This window comes from Geospiza fortis, unplaced genomic scaffold (assembly GCF_000277835.1).
Source record: "Geospiza fortis unplaced genomic scaffold, GeoFor_1.0 scaffold192, whole genome shotgun sequence".
NCBI lineage: Eukaryota > Metazoa > Chordata > Aves > Passeriformes > Thraupidae > Geospiza > Geospiza fortis.
The window spans coordinates 3,776,135-3,800,307 of NW_005054315.1; the positions used below are offsets into that span (position 1 = coordinate 3,776,135).

At 36.7% G+C, this 24,173-nt stretch overlaps 1 protein-coding gene across 2 annotated transcripts; it reads right to left on the reverse strand.

Annotated features, from left to right (window-relative positions):
* DCUN1D2 (defective in cullin neddylation 1 domain containing 2) lies at positions 1 to 23,581 on the reverse strand. Of its 2 annotated transcripts, XR_004081641.1 has the most exons (7): positions 22,092 to 23,581; positions 18,851 to 19,019; positions 16,234 to 16,364; positions 9,984 to 10,080; positions 5,165 to 5,247; positions 3,829 to 3,925; positions 1 to 3,167 (listed from the first exon to the last, which is right to left on the reverse strand). XR_004081641.1 is itself a non-coding variant. In XM_005419971.3 (6 exons), the coding sequence occupies exons 1-6, from the start codon at positions 22,264 to 22,266 to the stop codon at positions 3,088 to 3,090; spliced, it is 735 nt and encodes a 244-aa protein (XP_005420028.1). In that variant the 5' UTR covers positions 22,267 to 23,581; the 3' UTR covers positions 1 to 3,087. The 2 variants fall into 2 exon arrangements, 1 of the variants encoding a protein (XP_005420028.1); XM_005419971.3 differs by lacking the exon at positions 9,984 to 10,080.
* Positions 23,582 to 24,173: the final 592 nt, after the last annotated feature.

Below are 24,173 nucleotides of genomic sequence, written 5' to 3' on the forward strand. Positions count from 1 at the left end.
TTCAATCCTTTGACAGTCCATTTATTCCTTTTTCCAGTGCCAAAAAATACACACACATGTACAGCTTACTCAGCAGCAAATCTCCCAGGTGCATTGAATGAGCAGATGCCGGCAGGTTTGCTCTCCTTGGCATGACACACATGATAAATTACGTTTAAATTTAGAATTGGCAAGTACAAATCCTATGGCTCAGTTTCAAACCAAACAACTTGGCACCAAGTTTAAAAATACATGCAGCATATCTGTGAAGTAATACTGTATGCACTGAACAACTTGAAGACATCTGTACCATTTAGGATTATAAATGGAGCAGCCTAGGTGTTACCACTGTATCAGCTTACTTAAAATGGAAGTCAGAGTACCCTGTAAAGTGAAACTGCGGACAACAGCAAACGATTAAAATATGTAAGAAACTTGTAAGGTGAAAGCAGTTTATTTGCATTTTTTATGACTGTTCAAGTGTGAAGGTGTTACTTCATACAGGAATGTAAAAATCACATGTGGTTTAAAATGGGTAAAGGACCAGGAAGAAGAAAAGAAAAAGCATAGCAAGCCTCAAAGCCTGGCTCACAAGGATCAACTACTATCTCTGGAGTATTTTGCCCAGTGTTCCACTGTCACCCATGAAGGATTCCCCCAGGAATGAGATTTAAGACTAAGTGTGTGGGTGTATATATATACACGCACACACACACTGAATCCTGGGCTAAGCATCCCTTCCTTCTTGCTCTGATTAACAAGAAAAAAACCCTCAACCCACATGCATTTTTTATGCTCTATTTATTCTAAAAGGTAGAAGGTTCATCAGAATGATTTGATGGAGCTCTCATCATGAGCAAATGTTTCACAAGCTCTAGTGCTATGAAACTTCATTTACATCACATACGAACAGATTAAGCTACTTCTGGTCTGTCATATTTTATCTATGTATTTTAAATGGCAGTTGTGTGAGTAACAAGCATTCCATTGCTTCTGGCTAGGTAAATGCACCTGATGCTGTACGATGTTACGCATTCTGCAAAGCCTGTGGGACAGATATAGAAATGGCTTCTTTTGGAGAGGAGGCATAGATAAATCAAAAGCAGTAAAAAGAGTATAACTGCTTCTAGCTCTCTGCTGACTTCTGTAGAATACTTGGATTTACACAAATGCCCTTCGAAAAGGATGCAGTCATAAAGCAGCAATTTGGCAGAGCCTCAGTGGGTAACTCTGCACAGGAGCTTCAGGCAGCAGCGGGCTCAGACGCTGACACCTGGTGGCTGTTTGGCCAGGCTGACATTCACAAAAAGACAAATATTCATAGCAAATCACTCACAGGGCATTTGTAACTTGCTTACTAGGCTCCTACTAAGAGAAAAATCACTAATTTGTTCCAATTTTCCCTCATCTTGCTTTTTAAATGCCATGCACAACTGAAATTGTAGCAAGTGGAAGAACAAAGGCAGTCTCTGTACACAGAATATACACTTGTCCTTGCACATTGTGTTGACATAATGCTTGTATGAAACTCTAAATATTAGAGTTTAAGAGAATATTGTAAGCTTTTATACCCTGGTAACTATAAAAGAAAAGAGTCTGCTGTCATGCAACACTTCAACGATCCAAACAGATATAATTTATACAACTTAATGCACTATTTTCTCCAAAATTCTTGCATCTATTCAGCCTTAAATACAGAAAATATATTGATCATAACTGTACATACTCTCTAGCAACTCTTCATTTTAACAGACTTGTACAGTTGACAAACTCATTTTGATGAGGTAGCATTTGCAAGAGCCCTGTGTGAAGACACGCTGAATAGTTTCTGGTAAAACCTTTTTGTGCTCAGACATCAGAAGACACTGATGAGAAACAGAAGACTGACACCACTGTGCACTTCATAATCAGTGGCTGGCAAAAGGGGAGAAACAAGTGATGGAACAAATTCAGATTTGGTGAAAAGTAGTCCAATTTCACCAGCCTTGAGATCACAAACTGCATTCATTTGCTTTTTAATCCCCTTAAATATAATTGAATGCACAACACATTCATAGGCATGAACACTTGTAATCATTAATTTAAAGTCTCCTTATCTGTCTAACTATTTCTCCACCATGGAAGTCAAGTAGTTAAGTCTTTGGGCTTACTCACATCTATTTTCTCTGAGAAGTGCCAGGAAATGAATTTACAACTATGTTGCATTTAGCTAGAATTTATGATATGTTTCAAGCTACAAATAAAATACATATTCCACCAGTTCACTATTAAAAATAAATAAAACAGATAATTAGAGACTAACTGAATTATCATAACTAAACATGAATTATAAAAGCATCTTTGGTTGTTTAATGTCTGCTTTAAAATGGTTACTAAAAAAAGCTGGAGTTGTAACACAGCATAGAGCAGCAGCCTGTCCTCAGCAATGCTATTATTACATGTCCAAGCACTTCAAGAAGAAAAATGAGGAAGTCAAATTCACTGGGAGAGAGCAAAAGGCTGGATGTAATCACTGTATACATCTAGGATGTGAAAATACAAATTTAACATTTTGGCAATAAGTTAAAAACAAAAAAAGCATACGTTCATTTGGTTGGGGTTTTTTTTACAATTCTGTATTAAGACAGATCCACAGAACTAACTTTTATAAAAATACAACATACTGCATAAGTTTTATTTATGGATTTAATTTATATACCACAAATACTGCTTTTAATATAAGTACAATATAATACATTTTTATTTATGTAACTGCTGGTGTTCACTTTGGATTATGAACTGAATGGCATGCTGTGCTGTCAAAACTTCAATAAAATGGCCTCTAGTTAAACTTCTCCAAAGTATAAAATCATGCAAAATCTACATCCTATATGATACAACCAGTACAATAACTGAAGCCAATAGCCTACAAACAGCTTGGATCTTCTGAGTTTGTTCTTGAAGTGTCGACACATCCACCATCATTTTCCTTAGGCAGGAAGGAGGAATTGCAGTTTTGTCTGCAGAATGTCATCATGACCACTGAAACCAGCACCAACGTGCAGTTATCAGCTAACAAATCTTCATTACCCACTGCAGTTCACTTAGTCCAGATCAACAAATCTGGGGTTAGGAAGTTTTATGTTTTCCTCCTGTGACTACTGGTCGTGCATATTCCACAAAATCATCTATTAGAACAGGCCATGCTCCTACAGAGAAATCAAGCAATTGAGAAATTAGCCAACCATTACCAGCAGCAAACTGGTGTAGTCTACAAATACAAAGGATTAGAAACTCATTTTGACATTTCTGGCCTTGTCTTTAGCTTTAATAGGCACAAAATAATAAAATACTTGAAAAAAAACCACCTAACTAATAAATTCTACATTTGAATCTCTTCTTTCAGCAACAGTTCTTAAGACAACCAAAACGTATTTAAAATGCAGAACTCCACACTACAAATATAAACATTAGCTGATAGCAAAACCATGACATTCTTATTATAGCCATTCATATCTTAGGACTTATTTCTGCACGCATTCCAAAACAGAATTAGTAACAGGGTAAACTGCATTTAGGGTAACAAAAATTTTGTACAAAACGTTGCTTCACTCAGAGGTCTATAGCAAAACACATTCAAATAACGTGCTCTATAATGGTGTGACTGTATCTTTACCCACTTTCAAATTAATTAAACCAGTTAACCTTCTTATCACTACCATTTTGGCAGAAAGTATGACACAGTATTGGCAGCTGAAACCTTAAGGGTAAACAAATTAGGACACGAGGTAACAATATGTTCTCTTGTTTATTTATAGCAGTATTTCAGTTCTGCTGTACCAATTTTGAAGATATTCAGGTACTGCTTACCTTCTTCATCATAGTTGGACATATCATCTGCAATCATATTTCCAAAATCTAACAAAAGATTCCAAGTATCTTTTGGAATTGATCTTTTATGATGTTCCTGTACAGAGGAATAACAGTACTGTTCAGTCCAAACTACTTTCAAATTCTATAGCAGTATTTTACATTGACATATATAGAAATACACCTATTTCAAACATTTCTTCACCTTCTTTATCTTAAAAAAAAAAACAATAACAAAAATAAATTCATCTGAAAGACTTCCTGCTTGCTTCTTTCTCAGGTTGAAATCTTTTAATTTACGTATTTCTTCTCAACTAAACGTTCAGGTTAAGTATTTCTTCTAAAGTAACACACTTTAATACCAGGTCATAAACTTGCAGATTTTTCTTCAGTTGCATCTACAGATCTGAATTTGGATGTCTTACAGTGTACTGAGACAGTTAAAACATGAAATGGTTTCAGAAGCCCTCTTGATGAAATTGGTACATTATTCAATGATTCAAATAAATAGAATACCAAAAAAATTAGAAAAAAACTACAGAAAAATATTTCAAAAAGTGTACACCTTCCCTATTAAGCACTGGGGGACAAAAATGCAGAAACACTTTTGATTTCTCCTAAACTACAGATCAAAAGATAAAATGAAGAAAATCAAAATAAATTATATATTATGAAACTTCATTTTTTGTAATTATATAGACATGGCAAATGTAGAAATATGGATGAGTGAATCGGTCTTTTACAAGAATATTTTTGAATTTCTAAGGTTTAATTCATGCATCTTCACTGCCCGCAGAATTGCACTGGTAATAAGGAAACTGTCAAGATCAGTTCACTACTATTAGCTAAAAAATTAATCAACCTAATTACTCAGGCAAAAAATTTTGTGGAAAATGGAAAGTCTCTTAATGTTAAATTCTGGTATGACTGATTTAAAAAGACCGAGTTTATGCATTAGTACTAAAAAAGACAGAGCATGGTAAAATACATAGTTGACAATAATCACAGCTGTCTTGAGAATCAGCAGTACCAGATCCATCTACAGTCATGGCTCCCTTTCATGCAGAAACTTCCCTAAGTAGGAGGATACAGGAATAAGCAAGCAGAACACTCTATCACTTCGCTGCATCTTTTTGCATTCTTCTAAATTAGAAAGCCATAAAGAGAAGATTTAATTTGGCTTGAATTGAAAGTATTTTATATCAGTTTTCAAAAAGGAAAAAGTTGGAAGGAAGTATAGAGATATCCCATCTTTTTGTTATTGGAAGCACACAGCTAACAAAAGCCAGACTACTGTGGAATAAGATAGGCAGTAAGGAATGAAGTACATACTTACCAACAAAAATTTATTCCAAAGATCTAGAAATTTAAACCTTCCTGACAAGACTAAATTCCAGTACGCAATTGCCATTTCGAGATCTGCAAAAGATAAAGCAACACAAATACTGCAGTACATTATAAGCAATAACCTCCTTCTGGTTAAACTATTAATGCTTCACCTAGTATATTATAATACAAATAAATAACATTCTTTCAAAAATCATTAAAAAAATATAAGGAATTGTTTTCTACTCTCCCTGACCCAAAAGGTAGAAGAAAAACAGTAACAGTATAGATTTTGTATTGAACATCAAGGTCAATAAAACTAAAATATGTTTGTCGCCATCCACCAATGCCAGATTAAAGCTACTTTCTATCTACAGAAACAGAACACTTAATGATAAATCTCTCTGCAAAACAAAAAAGAAAAATATACACACATGCACAAACATAGCAAATATTGATAGAAATAAACATTTAAATCCACAGATGTCAACGCCTCTTGATTTATCACATTTTGTACTCGCTTGACTTTAAAGGGAATTTAGGGACCCGAGGGGACAAAAAGAGTCATTTATCTGTGGTATTATCCCTTACAGCAATAATTCTGGCATCATTCAGTGGACAAACACCTACACCCAGTACTGAAAATACAAGTCCAAGAAATCTGCATCGTGACAAGTGATCTGAAAGCAGGGTTCCAGGAAGATGCAGCACTGCCCAATGTTTCAGGAGAAAGGCAAAAGCAACATTACATGCAGCTTAAGGGTAGAAAGGATGTTTCCTTGAAGGTCTGTTTTCATCCTCAGCTCACAATACCTAATGGCTTTGGTGCTTGTACTAAGTACATGATCACTACTGGGCAACTATAAAATAAGGCACAGGCTTTCTGAAACCACAGAAATATTTCAGCTTGTGATTTCAGTATCAACAAAGTGTAAACAGAACATGAAGCCTGAGAGAAAGTACTGTGATAGCACATAAAACAGAAGCTCAGCCTGCACCTACAAGAAGAATGGTTTTTGAAATTGTATGTATCACACTACAAACCAAAGGACACTGTCACCTGAAATCAAGCTTCATGTCTGAAAGAGATGTTCCAGATTTTAACACAGCCATGCCCCTAGAGTCCCTGTTTCAGACAGGGCTGGGCCCTGGATGAAGTGCAGCAGTGAAGATGCAGAGAAATGCAATATGCCTCTACCTATGGACACAGGGACAGTGCTGCCAGTGTTTGTCCTACTATGGTCAGCGCTCTTCAGTACAGAAGTTGAATTATGCTCTAATAAACTTCCTTCAGCTCCTCCTGTCTATGCCACCACTTTCTCTCGTTTTTCACAAAATATATGAGAAAGAGAGTAATTAATAGCATTACCTGCTACTTAGATATGCAGATTAATTATTCTTATCTGTTATCCCAAATTAAAAGCAAAAAGAATGAAAAAGGAGAAACCTAATCATTTCTAAACTCCACTGTGAAGTAACTGGCTTTGATCCCACTCACTCATGCTTCTTTATGAAGACTCAAGCTCTCCAAGCAAACCTTGCAAATCTATCATGTGACAACTTTAAGCAAAATGCACTTTGAAGAAATAACACCTTAATAGTTGAAAAGTTTATACTTTGGATGGAAATATTCCTTGGAAAAAGGAAGAAAGTACAGGTAGGGAAAAAAAGATGATTAAAGATACCCCAAAAGAAGAAGTTAAAGGGAGAGAAGAGAGAACACTCCCTTGGTTTTTGTCAAAGTCAGTACTATGTTAAGGTGATTATTGCAAAATTGTGTTTAACACAATGCATGTGAAATAATGCCTTAAGCTGACATTCTAGGGACACTGTGTACATGTGTCTGCCAATGAATTCTCCTGCACAAAGATACAGAAGTGATTTGCTATAACATATGAAAAATGCATATCCCACTGAAAATGCTGCTCTGTAGTGGATCAAACAGGTCCACACTGGAGCTGCTCTTCCCAGTAGGTACATGGAGGAAAGTTCTCATTTCAGTAAATTTGCTAAAGCGGGGGGAAAAAGTCCATCTTTCTCATCTGGTTCAGTGTAATCCCACAAAGCCATCAACTAACACAAGTGTTATTTGAACACAAGGACTAGATGGGACTATAACTTTTGGGAGTGGTGCCACTTTATGCAGCCTGTAAGTACATGAGCAAATTAGGCCTTCAGGTTTGCCACAATCTCGGGGGATATGCCTACACTTCTGTTTGAAGACAACTCCCTACCTAGGTTGAAAAATCTGGCATTGGAGAACAGAAAAAGAGGCTTTTTCTGCTTTAAATGGAAGACCTAGTTAGAGAGTTCAAAGTCTACATTATCATGCTGACAGTAGTATCAATAAACAGTACTGCTGTGGATCTGCTACAATTAGGGCTGCACTGATAGATACTGAAAAAAGAGAAAAGCCCTTATGCCATTAGGGTTCTGCATTCCCACAGGAACATGCTTTTGCAAGGCAAAAATTCCTCAGGCAGTCTTATGAATACCTCTTTCAATGCTGTATAGATATGAAGGCATCATTACAATAAGAATCAAACTACAACTATAAAATATGCTGGGTTTTTAATACCAAAATACATGCTATCCACATTATAGACCAATAATGTAACCTTAAAAACAGAAGATGCATGGATCTCTGAAAACACCTAGACAAGGATCAGCTTAAGAGAGACTTCATTGCTAACATCCACTTTCATATCCAAAGCATGAAATTGCTAAAAGGTTGAAGAACATAATAAAAAAACCCACATCATATACTGCACATTATATGGTTTGAGCTTTCCTTTCCATCCAAAAATATTTTTAGCATCAATATCTAGTGAGAGTTGTATGTCATGCAGACCCTTAAACTATCAGCTTTTCTCAATCAGAAATAGTATTTTGCATGCAGCATGATCTATCCTCAAACATTAAAACCTCATTCTAAACTGGCTTTTAAAAAAACCTTAGCCTTTTCTATCCTGATTGAACAGGATAGCGATAACAGCACAATTAATGCAGAAGGAGAAATACAGCCTGTGTCTACTTTTAAGATTTGACCAAATCTTGTTGAGAAAGGAAAAAAATTATTAGATTGCTGCATGAAAAAAATAAGAATCAAATTAAGTTCCTCATGCTACGATTTTGGACCAGGGCAATGAAGTTATTGCACACTGGAAATTAAGGAAGTGTGAAAACAAAAAGAGAAATAAGAGATTGCAAGGAATTGGCTGGAGAGCAGGATTTCTGAGGAACATGAAACGCAGCTGATTTACACCTGCTGTGCCAAAACCGCCCTCTGGGACTGCAGCACTCACTTGTCATCCTCTGCCAAACAGAGCTTACAAGCTCTCAGTCTGCCCTACCAACAAGACCTGTTTGTGCACTCATGTTTGAAATGGATAGAATATTATCACTAATTCACCTGAATTACTAATACAGCTTTTCAGCACTGTGTTGGAACTGATGCACAGGTAAGAACAATGAAAGCTGGTGTCAATCTGTCCCAACAACAGGACTATTATACCTGCCTGACCAATAAGCATCAAGTGAATACTTGCAAGATTCAGTGAGTTAATAAATTCCTTGTTTCTTCATTTCTGAATGATTTTTAAGAGTCTTCTTTGGCCTCCAAATTGCTAAGAACACAGACACAATAATTAGTTTCTTCTTTCCTAATCAGCAAAAAACAAGAATACACCATGAGGATTAAACCTAAAAACACTTAATTGAATTGCCAAAGGCTTAGAGCAAAATAGGCTGTAGTTGCAACTGGAAGCTCCCCCACAGAAGACAGGCAGAAGGGGAAAGAACAAGTTAAGGGGGGTGATACAAGTACAGATCATGGCTAAACTCGGGATCTAGCTGAGCTGGATCCACTCATCCCTGCAAAGACATCGGCAAGGAGCTTCCCAGTGCCCTGCGCTAGGGGACAGACAACGCAGTGTCAGGCTCAAGCGCCTGTGGTGGACAGGAGGAATGGCAAAGCTCAGCACAGGGATTTCAGAGGAGCCCTGCAGGAGCCCAGCAGGGTCTGGCTGTGCTCATTGGCTCTGTCTCAGCATCTGCCAGGCTGAGGCAGCCTGATTCCATGCAGAACCTTTCATGTTTATCTGTTTATCACCTTAAGCACTAAAACAGATGAACTGCTTTGGAATGCAAGTTACACTTAGGAGATGATTGTCAGAACACCAGTTTGAGTGCAGCCTAATCAACCTGACTGTAGCCAGTTCAAAAATCCTTTTGCCTCTGCAAATCTCACCATGTACCATTCAGATAAACAACAACAGAAGACTTAAAGTTGACTGGATATTCATTTCCCAAACAAGGCCCAAACATGAGCAAATAAATAAATGAGGCATTAGTAGAACTGGCCACACTTTTACTGATCAAAGCATCTCTTCTATACTAAGTTTTCCTTAAACTGCTGGCATTTGCAAAATGGAAAATGTGAACAAAAATAAAGCAAGAACCATACACCCAAACCGAGGTCACTGGAACACCTAAAATACAGCATTTACAGACCTCTTACAAAATAAATATAAAATTTATTTATAGCCCTCAATCAACTTCTTCCATGCACTCACTCCTATAAATTGCCTACCAATCTAATTCTTCATTGAAAGGGGAGGACATTTTGAGAACTAGCTTGGAGGGAGGGCAAGAGTGAAAAAAGAAAACAGAACAGAAAGAAAAAATACCCTTCCCTAATGTCTAAAGATCTCTTCAAAGAATCTTGAGATCCTGCTATGATAAAAGCCCAGCTGATGTTGCTTCAATTAAAAAGAGTACATTATACTCATCTGCTTATAGGAGAGGAAACCTCCTTGAAGTCCACATACTGGATGCAAAGATAGTCATTCTTCTGGTCTTGAGGTAATATCTGATTCAAGTCTGAATGCCCTCCTCATCTTTCATCTCTTGCTTGATCCCAGGAAACTGGCAGAGAGAAGGAAGCACAACCTTTTGAGCCAGCAAGCAGACGAAGGGATCACAAAGAAGTGATGAAGGACCCAATCGGATTTTTGTTTCCATGTTGGAAGGTGAAGACCATGAAAGAATGCATTAAGCTCCTCCCTGGGGCTGAAACAAACTCTTAACGAACTCCTGAGCATGTCTTTTTGGGGCTCAAAGGGAGACCCAGTAAGAGAATCAAAGCAAGTATCAGGCTCAAAAAGCAAACAACAACAACAAAAAAAAAAGAGATAGAGCTAAGGCCTTGTTTAGAAAGTGCCCTTGGAAATCTGAACTGTTCTGCAGACATGACAAAAGACCTATAATCCTATTCTTTAATACACTTACCACCAAGAGCTAGGATACAAAATTTCACTCAGACTGCAGTAGGAAAGCTGAACCTTGGGAACAGAATGCAAGATAAACCTCTTCAAATCTACACTACACAAAAGTTAAGGTTTATTGCACTATATACAGTAGTAAGAACATAAGAAAGCAGATTAAAGACAGAATCACAGTTATCCATAATATTTATTTTTAAAGTCTCCTGGCAAACCAGATAACTTGATAAACTGCACCTTCAGAATAAAAAGACAAAATGCAAATCAAGTTTAATATATCTAAATATTATGTACTCCAGGTCCAACATGCAGCCCTTGAGATGGCACTGCTGTGCTGAAACTTGGCTGGCTTTTTTCCCTTAATTCTGTCCACCACTTACAGCATCACAGTTTTAACAGTTATAAGCATTCATTGTCTTCTTGGATAATGATCAAATATATTCAGATGTATTTGAAAGACACTTGACAGTTGGGTGCTTAGTAACATTCATCAGAACATCATTTTCTACTTCAAGATCATCATGGCAGATCCTATGCACTGAGCTTTTGCCTCCTGCCTCTCACTCCTTACACAAGATATCACCCTGGGGCACTGCTACTACTGTCACTTCTTTAAACAGCAGGAGCCCAGGCTGGAGCATTCCACCTGGCAATACTGAGCTAACAAAAGTCAATGCAAACATTCGAGTTGGATGAGACCACAGCGACCACGGAAGTCCCGCAGATACAAGGAGAAATAAAAATTCCCTACTGTCACCACATGAGCTGTGGAAGAGAGACTCCTATAAAAGGCAGTCCTATTTCTAGGAATGAGTATCGGTGTACTGAATTCTGTGTCTATTTTAGGGCATGACAGAACAGATGTAACTTAGTTTATTGGAGAGGATTTCTTCCCATCTAATTACATAATGGCAGAATTTCTTGCATTGGTTTTGAGAGGAAGTGGAGAAGAAGAAATTAAAAAGCAAGGGAAGACAGGCTAGTCCAAAAATAGATAAAAACACAGAACTACACACACACTCCTACTCTCCAAGACCACTTTCCTGGAGCAAGATCCCCTCTGAATTATGAAGACAGCTGTGTCAGGTATCATCAGAATTCTTCTATCACCCAAAAAACTTCTAAGAAGAGCTTCTGTGCCTTCCCACTCCTCATCTTACAAATGGCAGCTGGTGTGATAAAAGATACTGTGTCCTGCTGATAACTCCAGAAAGTCTGGGACACTCAGGAGATTTTTTCCAAGCTACGCTCCAAGCAAAAAAGATCCAATGAGAACCGACAGTTATTTCAGAAAAAAAAAACTTTTAGAAATTCTGTCTTCAAGCACTGCTGCCCAAAGTGAAGCCAGATATGGTGAAATTCACCTCAGTACACTGAAGCAATCTCAAACTCCTACTATGTCTGAAACTTCACAGTGGTCAAAGAAGTTCTGGAAGAACCTCAGGCATTCCCTGCCAAACTGGGAGAAAGTTACTCATCCAAGCAGGTCAGTCCTGCATCTAACACTGCCCAATACTTAAGTAACTCAGATGATACAACAAAGAAAACTTCTGTTAAATTTGCAACTCAGACAAAACCTGAAAAAAGTCTAACACAACAGAAGACAGGATTAGGATTCAAAATTATTTGGACAAATTGGAAAATCATGTGGAAGTAAGTAAGAAAGATTTCATTAAAGGGAAGTGCAAAGTCATAGTGCTAATGAGAGTAATCAACTGCAGAAATATCAAATGAGAAAGGTCAGACTGGGTACATTGCAGTGCTGCAGAAACCCAACAGTAAAACAGACTGCAAACTGCAGACAGTATCAAACTTCAGCAAACTCAAAAGGATGCAAAACAAGAAGCAAAATACTTAAGACACATGGAAGGTTATCAGGCTTGTTTGGGTACTACATGACAAGAGAAAATTAGATCAATTTGATTGCAAAGGAAATGAGAGTTGGAAGACAAAATTCCAGTATGACAGAGCTAGGAGATAAAATTTATCAGGGTAGTTGGTTTTACTCAGTCCAGAGACTAAATGAAGGCACATACATAATCACTATGTAAGAAGTCGTTACTCACTCTAACAAAATGTATATTCTGTATATTTACTTTGGCTGGTTAAAGTGTTAAACTGGAAAGTTCAGAAACAGAGATTTAATTTACAGGCTAGAAAAAGAAAACATCTAACAATAGGTTTAAGCAAACATGGACAAAGATGTATGAAACCTGCCATCAAAAAGTTAAGATTATATTTTGTGAAGGCAATGGCTCTCAAACTTGTTCAGCCAGAGGACCAGTACAAATCAAACTCCAAATCTTATTAATACCTATTGAAACTGAAAAGGCAATTTAGCATATATTGTAGCATACCACAGAGCATTTGGCTAGAAAAGCGTGTGCAAGAATTGGTTTTAGTAGATGCTGACCCTGTCTAACATAAGGGACTATACTATGTAAGTATTTCTCTACCTTCTAAATTTAAAGACCACCTAGCATATTAAAAAGGAACCCATAAATCACTACTTCCTGGTGTTTTTCAGAGGAGAAGGGACAATAAATAAAGTAATAACTGCTGCCTATCACTTCTTAAAACATCAGATACAGATTTTAAAAAAAGTCATCTGAAATGATGGAGCAGTGAACATGACTCATAACCAAGGCATTGCTGCTTGAACATTTTAACGATATTCCACTCATTTCTTATGGTTTCAATATGCTAAGATAATAAACAAGAAAAAAACCATTAAAAATAATAGTGTAAGTCAGTCTGCCTATCACAGACAAGTTTCTGGTAAGCTCTAGTCTCAAGAGTTATTTCTTTAAAAAAAAAAAGATGCCCTATCACTTAGCCTGAAGGACCCAACAGAAGGAGTTTAATTACATCTTCTTTTGCAAGAGGTTTCTATTAGCAATCTGCTAAGAATATGAATTTCTTATTTGTCACTGGCACTATGTCAAACTCTGTTAGTTTTCAAATAGGCACATTTATAAGTCACATGTATATCCAAGAATCAAACAATATTCTTGTAGCCTATAGATCAGTCCCCTAACCAATGAGCACAATTACCAGACTTGGTGATTTAAGCTCCCAGCCTAATAAGAAAAAGCACTGACTACTTCAGACCCTAGGAAAATCACATTAAAATAGTCTGCAACTGAAATTTAGGAAATAATTTCTAGATTATTTCCACTGCATTAACTCAAACTATTCATGTATATCCTTTATTTGACATAAACTTACAGACACCTCAGTCTCCTCCAAGTTACAATTCACCAGTAAGACTTTAAGGCAAGCAGCTTGGGCAGGAGCTAAGCAGCATCCTATACTGACTGACTATCATCTATGTGCATGTGGGGAAGAAGGAGAGGTGATCACTGTAAGATGACCTAGACAGAGCTAGGCACAGATTTCTACCAGCTCAGATGGTAACAAATATAATTATTCATTCTGTTTAACTATCTGGACATAATCAAAGTAAAGGCTCCAAACTGAGTAGGACAGAAACAGACTTTGTACATGGCTGATAAAAATTTCCACATCTCCTTGACAATATGGCACAGTCATTGGACACAAATACCAAACAGCCCTGGAGACAGGGAGGAGAGATGGACAGTTTCTCATTCCAGGAGAAAATATGTAAATGTATACAGAGAAGAGGATGTGAAATAAAAAAAGAAAAACCAACCTAAACCTGCATTACATGTAGCTGAAGCAACTACAACTCTCAGCTCATACAAGCACCCCAGTAAAATAACTGGTGGGATTTTCTTCCTTGGTTACAACATACTGCTTCCTTCTGTGGCTATTACAAACACCTACCTGTAAATTTACTTTTTTCCTTCACCTCTTAGCTCCACTATTATGGATAATCCCTGTAAAAATTCCAGCTCCAAACTATACAGTGCTAATTTTTATTTGGGTGAGCTATCACTGGCCTCAATCACTCAAAAATGTCTCATCAGTCTGTATGTTTGCTCAATAGTCTCTCTCTACTCAACCTATGGCGATCCAAGAAATGTGGTGTATCTCTACTGAAGTAAGGAAAGTGGCATCTGCTTATATTTCTTTACTATCTAGAATCATCTTAGCAAAACCAGAAAAAGTCTGATGAAAGGTGCCACCAATATACTGCCTTGTAAGAACTAAGTAGTAGAAATGAAGAGACTCTACATATTATTGAAATTACTAAAATTTCTGAAAACTGGAATCGGCAACAGTACCCACCAACTAATTCCACAGTTTAAGTTTTACTTCAGTTTTTGCACTTACTTTCTCCTGCTAATAGATCAACTCTTAGTGCAAAAAGGAACTTTGAAACTTTCTGGCAATAAAACATCTTTCTTACACAACAGAGAAGACAGACTTCTAAATGAAAGGACCCCCAATACAGAATAAAAAGAAGTACTGGAAAACAAGTCAGTTTCCTCCTCATGTCAAATAAACAGTACATTCGGTTCCAAATCTGGATTGTGCTGCCTCTCCTGATCCACTATTCATACAGGCTTAGGTGAAAAGCTTTTGAAATAGAAGTTCATGAATGTCATGTTGGAATGACCCAATTAAAACAGGAAGCTATCTGTAATACTTCTTTAGGTATCCCATAAATTCCAACTTCAGCTGTAACTGACTTACCTTTCCTGCAATTTGGAAGTACTAAGCTTTGTTAATGAAGACCTAGCTAAGGGATAGAATCCTAACCAACCTCACAGAGCCACTACAAAACTTCTTCATTTTCCTGTCAGCAAAAGTGGCACACGAGCCATGAGAGAGTGACAGATGAAATGAAAAATGGAAGTGCTGAAAAAAAATGAAGAAAAATACAAACTGGCTAAAGGCTGTCCATAGTTAAAAAAAAAAAAAGACACCAGGAAAGACAAGAGAGATTATTCAAAGTCAAGAATGTGGAACAGACACACCTGGTTGAGGTCTAAATTGATACTCTGCTCTCCTAACAGTTCTTGAGAAAAACATTTATCAACTTTCCAAGTAACTTAGACACAGATTTAAAGTGACTATGCTAAAAAAAAAGAAAAAACCCCAAAACCCTAAAAAAACCAACAAACCACTTCCTCTCACCCACAGCACAAAGAACAGGGATGATGATACAGTGCTATTCTACATACAAAACATTAATTCCTTCCTATACAGGATCTTCTGGAAGTGGACATAAATTTGAAAAGAGTGGGCTTCACCTTACTGGTTTTTTCATCGATTCACAAACTAGATATTTTTGATTTGAAGAAACAAACGGAATTTAAATGATGTATCAGTTTTACTCCAGCAATACAAGGCATGGATTGGGATAAAGCTCAAACTTTATGAAGAATAATAGTTTAATGCTATATAAACTATGCCTATGTTTACTCACTAGTTTTAAAATAAGTCCATAATACTCTTTTTCTAAACTTTACATAAAAACTGAGCTAAAACTAAAGATTTTAAGAACAGTAACTTTTGCCCAATTTTCTCCCTCTTCCTCAGCTGATATGAACATCTTGTTTCAGTAGTTCTTAACACACAGAGCTCAATAGCTCAGTATTTAAAAGAAATAAAATTTGACAGGTCTTGAAGAACTGCAGGAACTTCATTTGACAAGAGGTGAGAATGTCAATACTGGCAGAGAACCCCATTAAATTATCTGCACCAATGGGATGTGAGTAAGAGATTAAATGAAAGAAGATGGGAAAGAGAAGTCAGTAAAAGAAATCAATAAAGAGTTTACTATACAATTGCCAATGAGAATATTGTAGTACTGGAAACAGTTGGAAGACTTCACTGACTGCAGACATTTTCTCTTTTTTCTACTTACCTAGACCTTTTTGTCCAGGATTTTTAGCAAAGTTAAAAGTAAACTGATAAAAATCTTTGAACTTTGCTGGATCCTTTAGCTCTTGTTCCAGCCTTGGCAAAAGAGCTTTTAGCTTTTCTGTGGTGTCACACCTGTTCAAAAGAGATTACATTATTTGCATACATTTAAAATTTCTTCGTACTTTCCCCCCCCATTCTTACTGTTTAGTTTAAGAGCAAAACAAAACAGTGGTTAAGATAAAAGTAATTATCTTTGTGGATAGCATTCTGAAAAACATAATGCTCATGTGCCTTTACTAAAGAATTTTAAGTGGAACATTGTATAGAGGCATCCATTAGGTACACAATGCAAGCAGGATTCAGTGGTTTAAGTTCTTTTCTACCTCTTGATGAATTTCTGAACAGATGCTATTCTGTTCTTAAAGAACACCCAACCCTCACTGAACTCTGTTATTCCTTCCCCTGAGACAGATGCTGTAACACAAGTGTGTGGTTTTGCTTTAATCTAGACAGACAATGCTTATTCCCTACTCTCCTGAATAAAGAGCTTCACACTACATTTTTTACAGTTCATCTTAACATTTGAGGACTTTCCAACTACATGAAGTATTATTTGCAGTCATTCTCTCCCTATCATAAAACAATTGAGAATAAAACTGAGGAACAAAATAAGTCTTTAATGATAGCCTGAAGGCTGGCAAACTATTGAACAGCCTGGCACAGGTAAGCTAAGACAGAATCAAGTTACTGAAATTCTAAGAGAAACACATCCCTGAATAACACCACCAAAGCATTTTCAGTGAAAACACCTGAGCTGAGAAGTCACACTTTTAAAAGGGAAAGTGTTTCTGCCACAACAAGGCATCAAATGAATATTCAAGGTTCACAAGGACAATACCAGTATCTTGAATTGTACCTAGAAACTCAAAGTGAAGCAAATGGGTTTCAAAAGAAGCAGTATCACAACTAACACTGTGTATTTGAAAGTTCCCCATAGTTAAATGTTTGTATTTATTCTAAAGATTCAAGAAAAATTCTGTTAAAGGATGGGTAACTATAACAACATCCGTAACACACACGGTCTTGACTGTCTTGCATGGTACAGATAAAAATAAGTACTTCTCTGGTCTCCAGCAGTACCTGGCAGAGAAAAGAAAGAATTCTGCCAACAATCTTCAACTGAGAAGCTCAGTTTGGGAGCTTCTTCTAGGGACTTGATCTAGACAATAAATATACCTACTCATATGCATCCTACAGATGCTATGTGATCTAAGCCTCAGAGAATGTCTTCCCATTTGACTGCTCACTTGTCTTCATTGCTAAAAACCACAGACACTGTGCCTCCTAGTACATAACAAAATCATTCCAAATTCTCAGTTAAGTTCTGTGGCAAGCAAGCACAGCCATATTATGCTCCTAAGAACAGCGGCTGCTCCAAGAACAGGTGGTTTAGCAAAAGCTTTTTAATCACTTCTATGAAAAAAAAATAAAATGCTGGCAACCTTTAATATAATAGCATGAGCACTTAATTTCTGTCCATGGTTAGAAAATCATAATTATTCTTGTCCTTTCTACCCAAAGCTACCCAGTGGGAAAAAATAAAGCAGTGAACTTCAGATAGTATCAGAAGTTATTTCATCACAATTTCCTAGAAAAGAAAGCTTAAAAAGAAATCAATAACTGATGAGGTCAGTAACATCAGACTGCTACAATCTCTGCTCAAGAAACAACCACTGCATTTCCTATAAGTTTGTCTTAGAAATGTATTGATGAAGGTGCCATTCTAAGATCACATGAAATTGTTTATCTACAAAAAAGAGGAATAAGTAATAAACTGTACTTATCCACCCATTTAATGCAATCTGTTGAAAAGAGTCATTTGACATCTCTAAATATTAGAAATGCTGCTCCTTTTTCAATGAAAAGTTATACACAAAATATTATTTTATATTATGCTTGACTTTATTGGTAAGCAGAGACAACATTCAAAGTCTATTATCCAGAACAGCTCCATAACCCAGAAAGGAATTTTTTATCAGTTACATCACAGTTGGACCAATGGTTTCTACTACCAGTATCCTCATTTTTATTTCAATTCCTCACAGATATTTTGTACAAATGAAGTATCTAGTATGAAAGAGAGGAAAGTATAGGCGGTAAAATGGACAAAAAGAAAGATGGGTCCATTTGTTGGTGGCAAGGGAAAGAATTAAAGGCTCTTTTCTGTTTTCCTATTTCTTTTCTGCATCAACACTGACTTTTTTTACCTTTCATACACCTCCAGTGAATTTCAATTTTTAACAGCAGGAGGTCCAACTCAAATCCTTAACACAAATATGCATATGCTTACTATGTACTACATAAAAAGATACATGAATCATCTGACTCCCTTGCTGTACAGGTAGAAATTGTTTTGCTTCCCCCATGCTGTGGTCATTATGGCTTTGCAGTAAAGCATCAATTTAGGGAAGACAAGACACTACAGGCATTTTGCACCTGTTAAGCTTGGCACTAGCCCCAACAGCTTTTTAAAGCTTCACAGAATTTAACTGAAAATGTTTTGAACAGAAACATAGTTCAGGCCTTACATTACAAACTACACAGAAATGGATACTTACCCCAACTCTGTCATGCCATCAATAAATTCCTTTTTACTGAATTCACACTGTGTGGCTGCCCTGAATTTCCATGCCACAACCAGAACACTGATACTGGCTGGGTCCAGGCTTAAATCATCACAGAACTGCTGAATCCCATCAATGCCAATTTTATTTTCATCTTGTGGGTCTGCAATTCAAAATACAAATATGAGAACTATAATTATTTATAAAACATATTAACAAATAAGCATCTGACAGCTCTGATGTGCTGCATAATACAGGTATACATTTTTTCATAACCTTCACAAATGTTTTCACTTTAAGTCTAGATATTTTTAAAAGAGAACCAGTAAATAGATTAAGCATTCTGTAAACTTACAGAGAAATTGGTTTGCAGCTTTTCCTGAACTTACATGCTGACATCAACTAAATAATTTTGTTTTCCCTCCACAATCCCCTATAAAAGATTTGAGTTAACTCAGAAGATGCTGCCTACATTTAGAAACAGTAAGGGTGATAAACACATCAAAATGTACAACATATTTATATTAGTCAGTGTGGATTAAGCTTAAAAAAAACCCCAAACCAACCCAAAATCAAGTCCAACAAAAACACACCTACCACATTAGACCCTTGATTTTTTTTTTTCCTGATAGTGACATATGGGTATCCACTACATTTACTTAAAGACCACATCCAAACGTTTTGGGAGTTTAATTAAAAGTCAGGGAAATCACCAAAACATTGTTCAAACAATGCCTTAGCATAAGAGAGTCTTAAGCTAATTAATATAATTTAGTACAAGTGAAACACAGTATTTCCCCAGTAGTACCTTTCTGAAGGTTGGTAGATGCCTTATAATAATTCTGTAACAAAATTCTCTCTCAAAAAAGCCCCCAAACAAAAAAACCCCTGCACATTAACTTAGATAACTGGAGAAGAAAAAACCAATTGAAAACAAAAGAAAATAAACCCAAACCTCTAGTTTGCAAAGCTTGAGACTTTACAAACCACAAAACTGTCTTTCCCAGCTTTTGAGAGGAAGACATTTCAATATCATAAGTTGGGCTATGTAAAAGAAGTGTCTCTTGAATAGACTTAATACTAACTTCTAATACTACTAAAAATGGCTACCATTTTCAACCATGCCATTTTTAAGTCCTGATCCAAGAACTTGATTTAAAAAAAAAAATCAAGCCTAGATAAACCCTTGTGAATTTTATTTTAATTATTAAGCTAAGATCTCTTTTACTTTTCCAGCCAATACTACAGTGAAAGAAATTGCAAATTCCTGAGAGGAAGTTAATTTGGCAAACAGACTCACATCTATTAAACCAAGAATAACACCCATGGTATAATAATTCACAGACCTTTGATCCCAAATAACAAGTAAATATATCTATTCAACTACTTCTAAGACACGTAAAACATATTTCTTTGTATTTGGGGAGTAATTGAAGAACTGAAGGCAAGATGTGCACTATCTTGAAATCAGTGGAAAAATTCTGGTGGATTTCAACAAGGACTTTTCATCCCTATCATATTTCACATCATCCAGACAACTAGTAACAAAAATGCAATGGTTGTTTTGACAGAGTTCCTCAGTAAACAGGTAGGAAAACAAAGAAAAAACAGCACAGAAAAAGACATTTCAGATTTCAAGTATAGTGCACTATTCTATAGGCCTTGTAGAACAAAGGAATCCCTTACTGTTCAGGGGCCAGTGACTCAGGTTTAAGCCTGATATGAATTAAGGTAAGGTGCTTAACTAAAACTTTTATCATCTTCTGTCAAATCTTGTGAAAATTTTTAATGTTTACATCTTCAGTTTTTAGTGCCAGAACTGCAAAGGTGTGCTGCTAACTAAAACACTGACATAACCTGGCTAGACTTGCTTCCACCCAAGTCAGACGGTGCAGTTTGCCACTGCTAGAAATTTATAAATAACAAATAACATTTGTGATAATCTTCTTCCATTTCAGATAGTCTTAACAACACTTATAAATTTGAATATATATTTTTGACCCAGCAATCTCCAAGACTGACATTCAAGGAGCAAACAAAAGATTCAGATATATGCATATGCTATATATATAAAAATGTTCACATAGGCATATATAAACCAAAACATGGTTCTCTGAGTTTTGTCTCTGGGTTTTTGTTTTCACAAAGAAATGCTATAGCATTGCTGCCTCTTTGTCCCTACATAATTTATTACCACACAATAATGAAGTATTAAAGAATGTCTGCACTTAAAATAGAACAGATTATGCAAAGAAGAACAAAAATGGTGGAACAGTAACATAAAAAGATGAAGCGTACACAAAACATGCCATATATTTCAATTAGAAAAGTACATAAAATCATAGCTGGGTAGTGGTTAAGAGTTCATGTTTTCAAACATGAGATGTATGGATTTGAACAGGAGCTAGCAATGATTCCAGCCTGCACTGCTCCAACACAAACAATGCACACTCATGTCAGACGGCCCCAGCTCTGCAAGCACTGTCACCTGGATCACATACTTTATTATATTTAAATGCCTTTTTTTTTGTTGTTCTTTTTAACAATGACATAAAGTGAAACTTGGAAAAGAAACCACTCTGCCTTTAATCCACTTTCCTGTGGTTTTCCCTCCAAATCTCTCTGAAAAAGCACATCACTTTTGCTGTAATACGCCAGCATGAAGGAATTAAAAAAGGCCGTAGTACCTAGTTTTTGAGTTCTTATTTGACTGTTTTGTCACACTCCTAGCTGTAACATTTTTGATGATCTGAAACATTTTTGCTTTTAATGTATAGAAATATTACTGTCTCTGAACAGAACTAATTCCCCCAAATATTAGCATAAGAACAATATGTATTATTTTGCCATGGAAAAGACCATCATACACACTTAAGAGCAGCTACTGGCAAAAAAATCATGTAAATTGCATAATAAACTTTGCTACAATATTGACAGCTGGCACTTTTTCCTCACTGGAAGTTTAATTTCCTCCTTTAAAGTCTACAGAAATCTCCACAGAAGTTGTGTACAGATCATTAAGAGCGTTTAACACCTTTTTTCACTCTTATTACTATAAACACAGAGTGAGGAGCAAAAGCAAGCAAGCTTTACTTAAAACTCCTCAAAAATGGTAGAGGGCAAAGCAGAAAAAGTTGTCACACAACATAATTTACAGAAAAACAAAACAAAATCCACAACAACAAAAAACCCCCAAGCTGACCAACCAAAAACTCACCAGAGAACGAAACCTTACCTTTATATCGATTATATAATTGTTCTAATTTCTTCTTGTCTACTGAATTTTTCATGGATTCTTTGTAGTACAAGTCTGGATTCTGGAAGTAGTTGTCTGTTGCCACTTCTAGTTTCCATTCATTCTGTGTTAAGCAGTATATAGCAGTCCTTTCACCAGCCTGGGTAAATGCCATAAACTGGCGGACCTTGTCCTTCTGGGACGATTTAAGTTTATGCTTTGGGATGCAAAAGAAGCAGGAAAGCCAATGAAGCTAATCCAGAAGTTTGTTTCAGCATTCTACCACTAATGCCTATCTTTTAAAGGTTTTACTTTTCTTGTTGATGACAACTTTCACTTCAGAATTACAGGAAGACAAAGCCTTGTTCTTCTGCAGTTAAATAGTCAGCATTTTCTTCTGAAAATTGAAATGACAGCATCTATATACACATTTTAGCAGCACATATTCTGTCAGTAACAAACTTGTATTTCTGCTTTATTGCTCACATATGCTGACGTTTTTTCTGTTCTGTAACAGCAGTAAACACCAGTTTTGTCATATTACAATATGGTTATCTTCTGAAAGATATGCCTAGTGGTTATAAAAAAGAGAAATTAAAAGGTGCAACTTACAGATTCTCAAATTCTGTGTAAGTCCATACATGGAGAAAAAATACCCAAGAGTTTTCCTAATATTTCTTAGCAACAATTAACAATGCAAAGTTCAATCAGTCATTAGCTGAAAAAGGCAGAAGCATTTCTCATATAATAATGTTATAAAACACTGCCAACAGAAGACATAAGGCAAAAATAAAACAGATGAAATGGACATATCGGAGACTGCTGAATGTTACAATGAAACTATAAGATTGCTGTAAATGTGATGGAAAGCTTTAATTAAACTTTGAAAAATATGTTTATACCACTAACACATTAAACAACAAAAAAGCCTGTCGCAGTGGTCTACAGGAATTAATATGATGTTTCTCTCAATTAAAACAACCACATGGAGACAATATCCCTAAACTTCTGGAACACCCAAGAGGTAGAAATGGGCATTTTATAGGGAGAAAATTTGCTAGTAACATTATTTCAACGTTATTCTTTACACGAAGTTGGAAGCAGAAGGAGATACCTTAAGTCAAACTCTATTTTTTATTATATTCTGTACTTTCCAATTTTGTTAAACCATACTTAACACATGTTCTGGGCCAACAGTTAAGCTGAGAAGTTTGTACAAATTTCCCACTACAGCTTAGTCAGGTATAATGGAAAATTTATACATCTCTTAAAAGAGAACTGAATTCTGATCCAGTGAGGAGTAAACATGGGACCATCTTTCAGCTTACTTTTTATCTCTTGTACCCATATGGACGTCTTGACTATAGATGGTCCTGAGACAAGAAACACATCATGTAAACAAGATAAGGATTTTGGTCTTTCCTACAGGATTTTTTAATCTAATATAAGAAGAAACATGCCAGGTTTCTTTTTACACAAGAAATGTGTAAAGTGGGAGGAAAAACGTCCAAAATATAACTACTACACACTTTGGTAAGTAAATAACTAATAATCCTTTGGCTGCAAGCTCCAGCTCCAGCCTGCCTCCAAAATTTCATGAAGGTCTAAGGGAGTCTCTGCACCTAGATCTTCCTCAGTTACATAAACTTCTTCTGGGTAACAAACTTAGCGATAATCACTTCAAAACAGAGGGCTCTGCCAACAACGCCAAAGCAAACCCCGCGTCCTCTTTCAAGCCTAGCTAGCGCCAGGCATTTACAGATATTTTCCAGCGAAATGAAGCACTGAATAATTCGAAGCGATAAGAAACACACAGGGCTCTCCAGCCCCCTGCCCTGCCACGTAGCACGGTTCGTGCCGCTCACCCGCGGCCGGTGCCTGCGGCGGGAGCGGCACCGCGCACCTTCCCGGGCCGGGGCGGCTCCGGAGCTCCTGTGCCCAGCGTGACCCCTCGCTGATGGCTCCCGAACACGGATGCGCACCTCGCATCCAGGCACAGCCCAGCCGCGTTTCTGGAGTCCTGTCCCAGCGCTAATGACACCGTACCGCACACCCCAGGGAAGCGCTGGAGCTGCTGCAGCT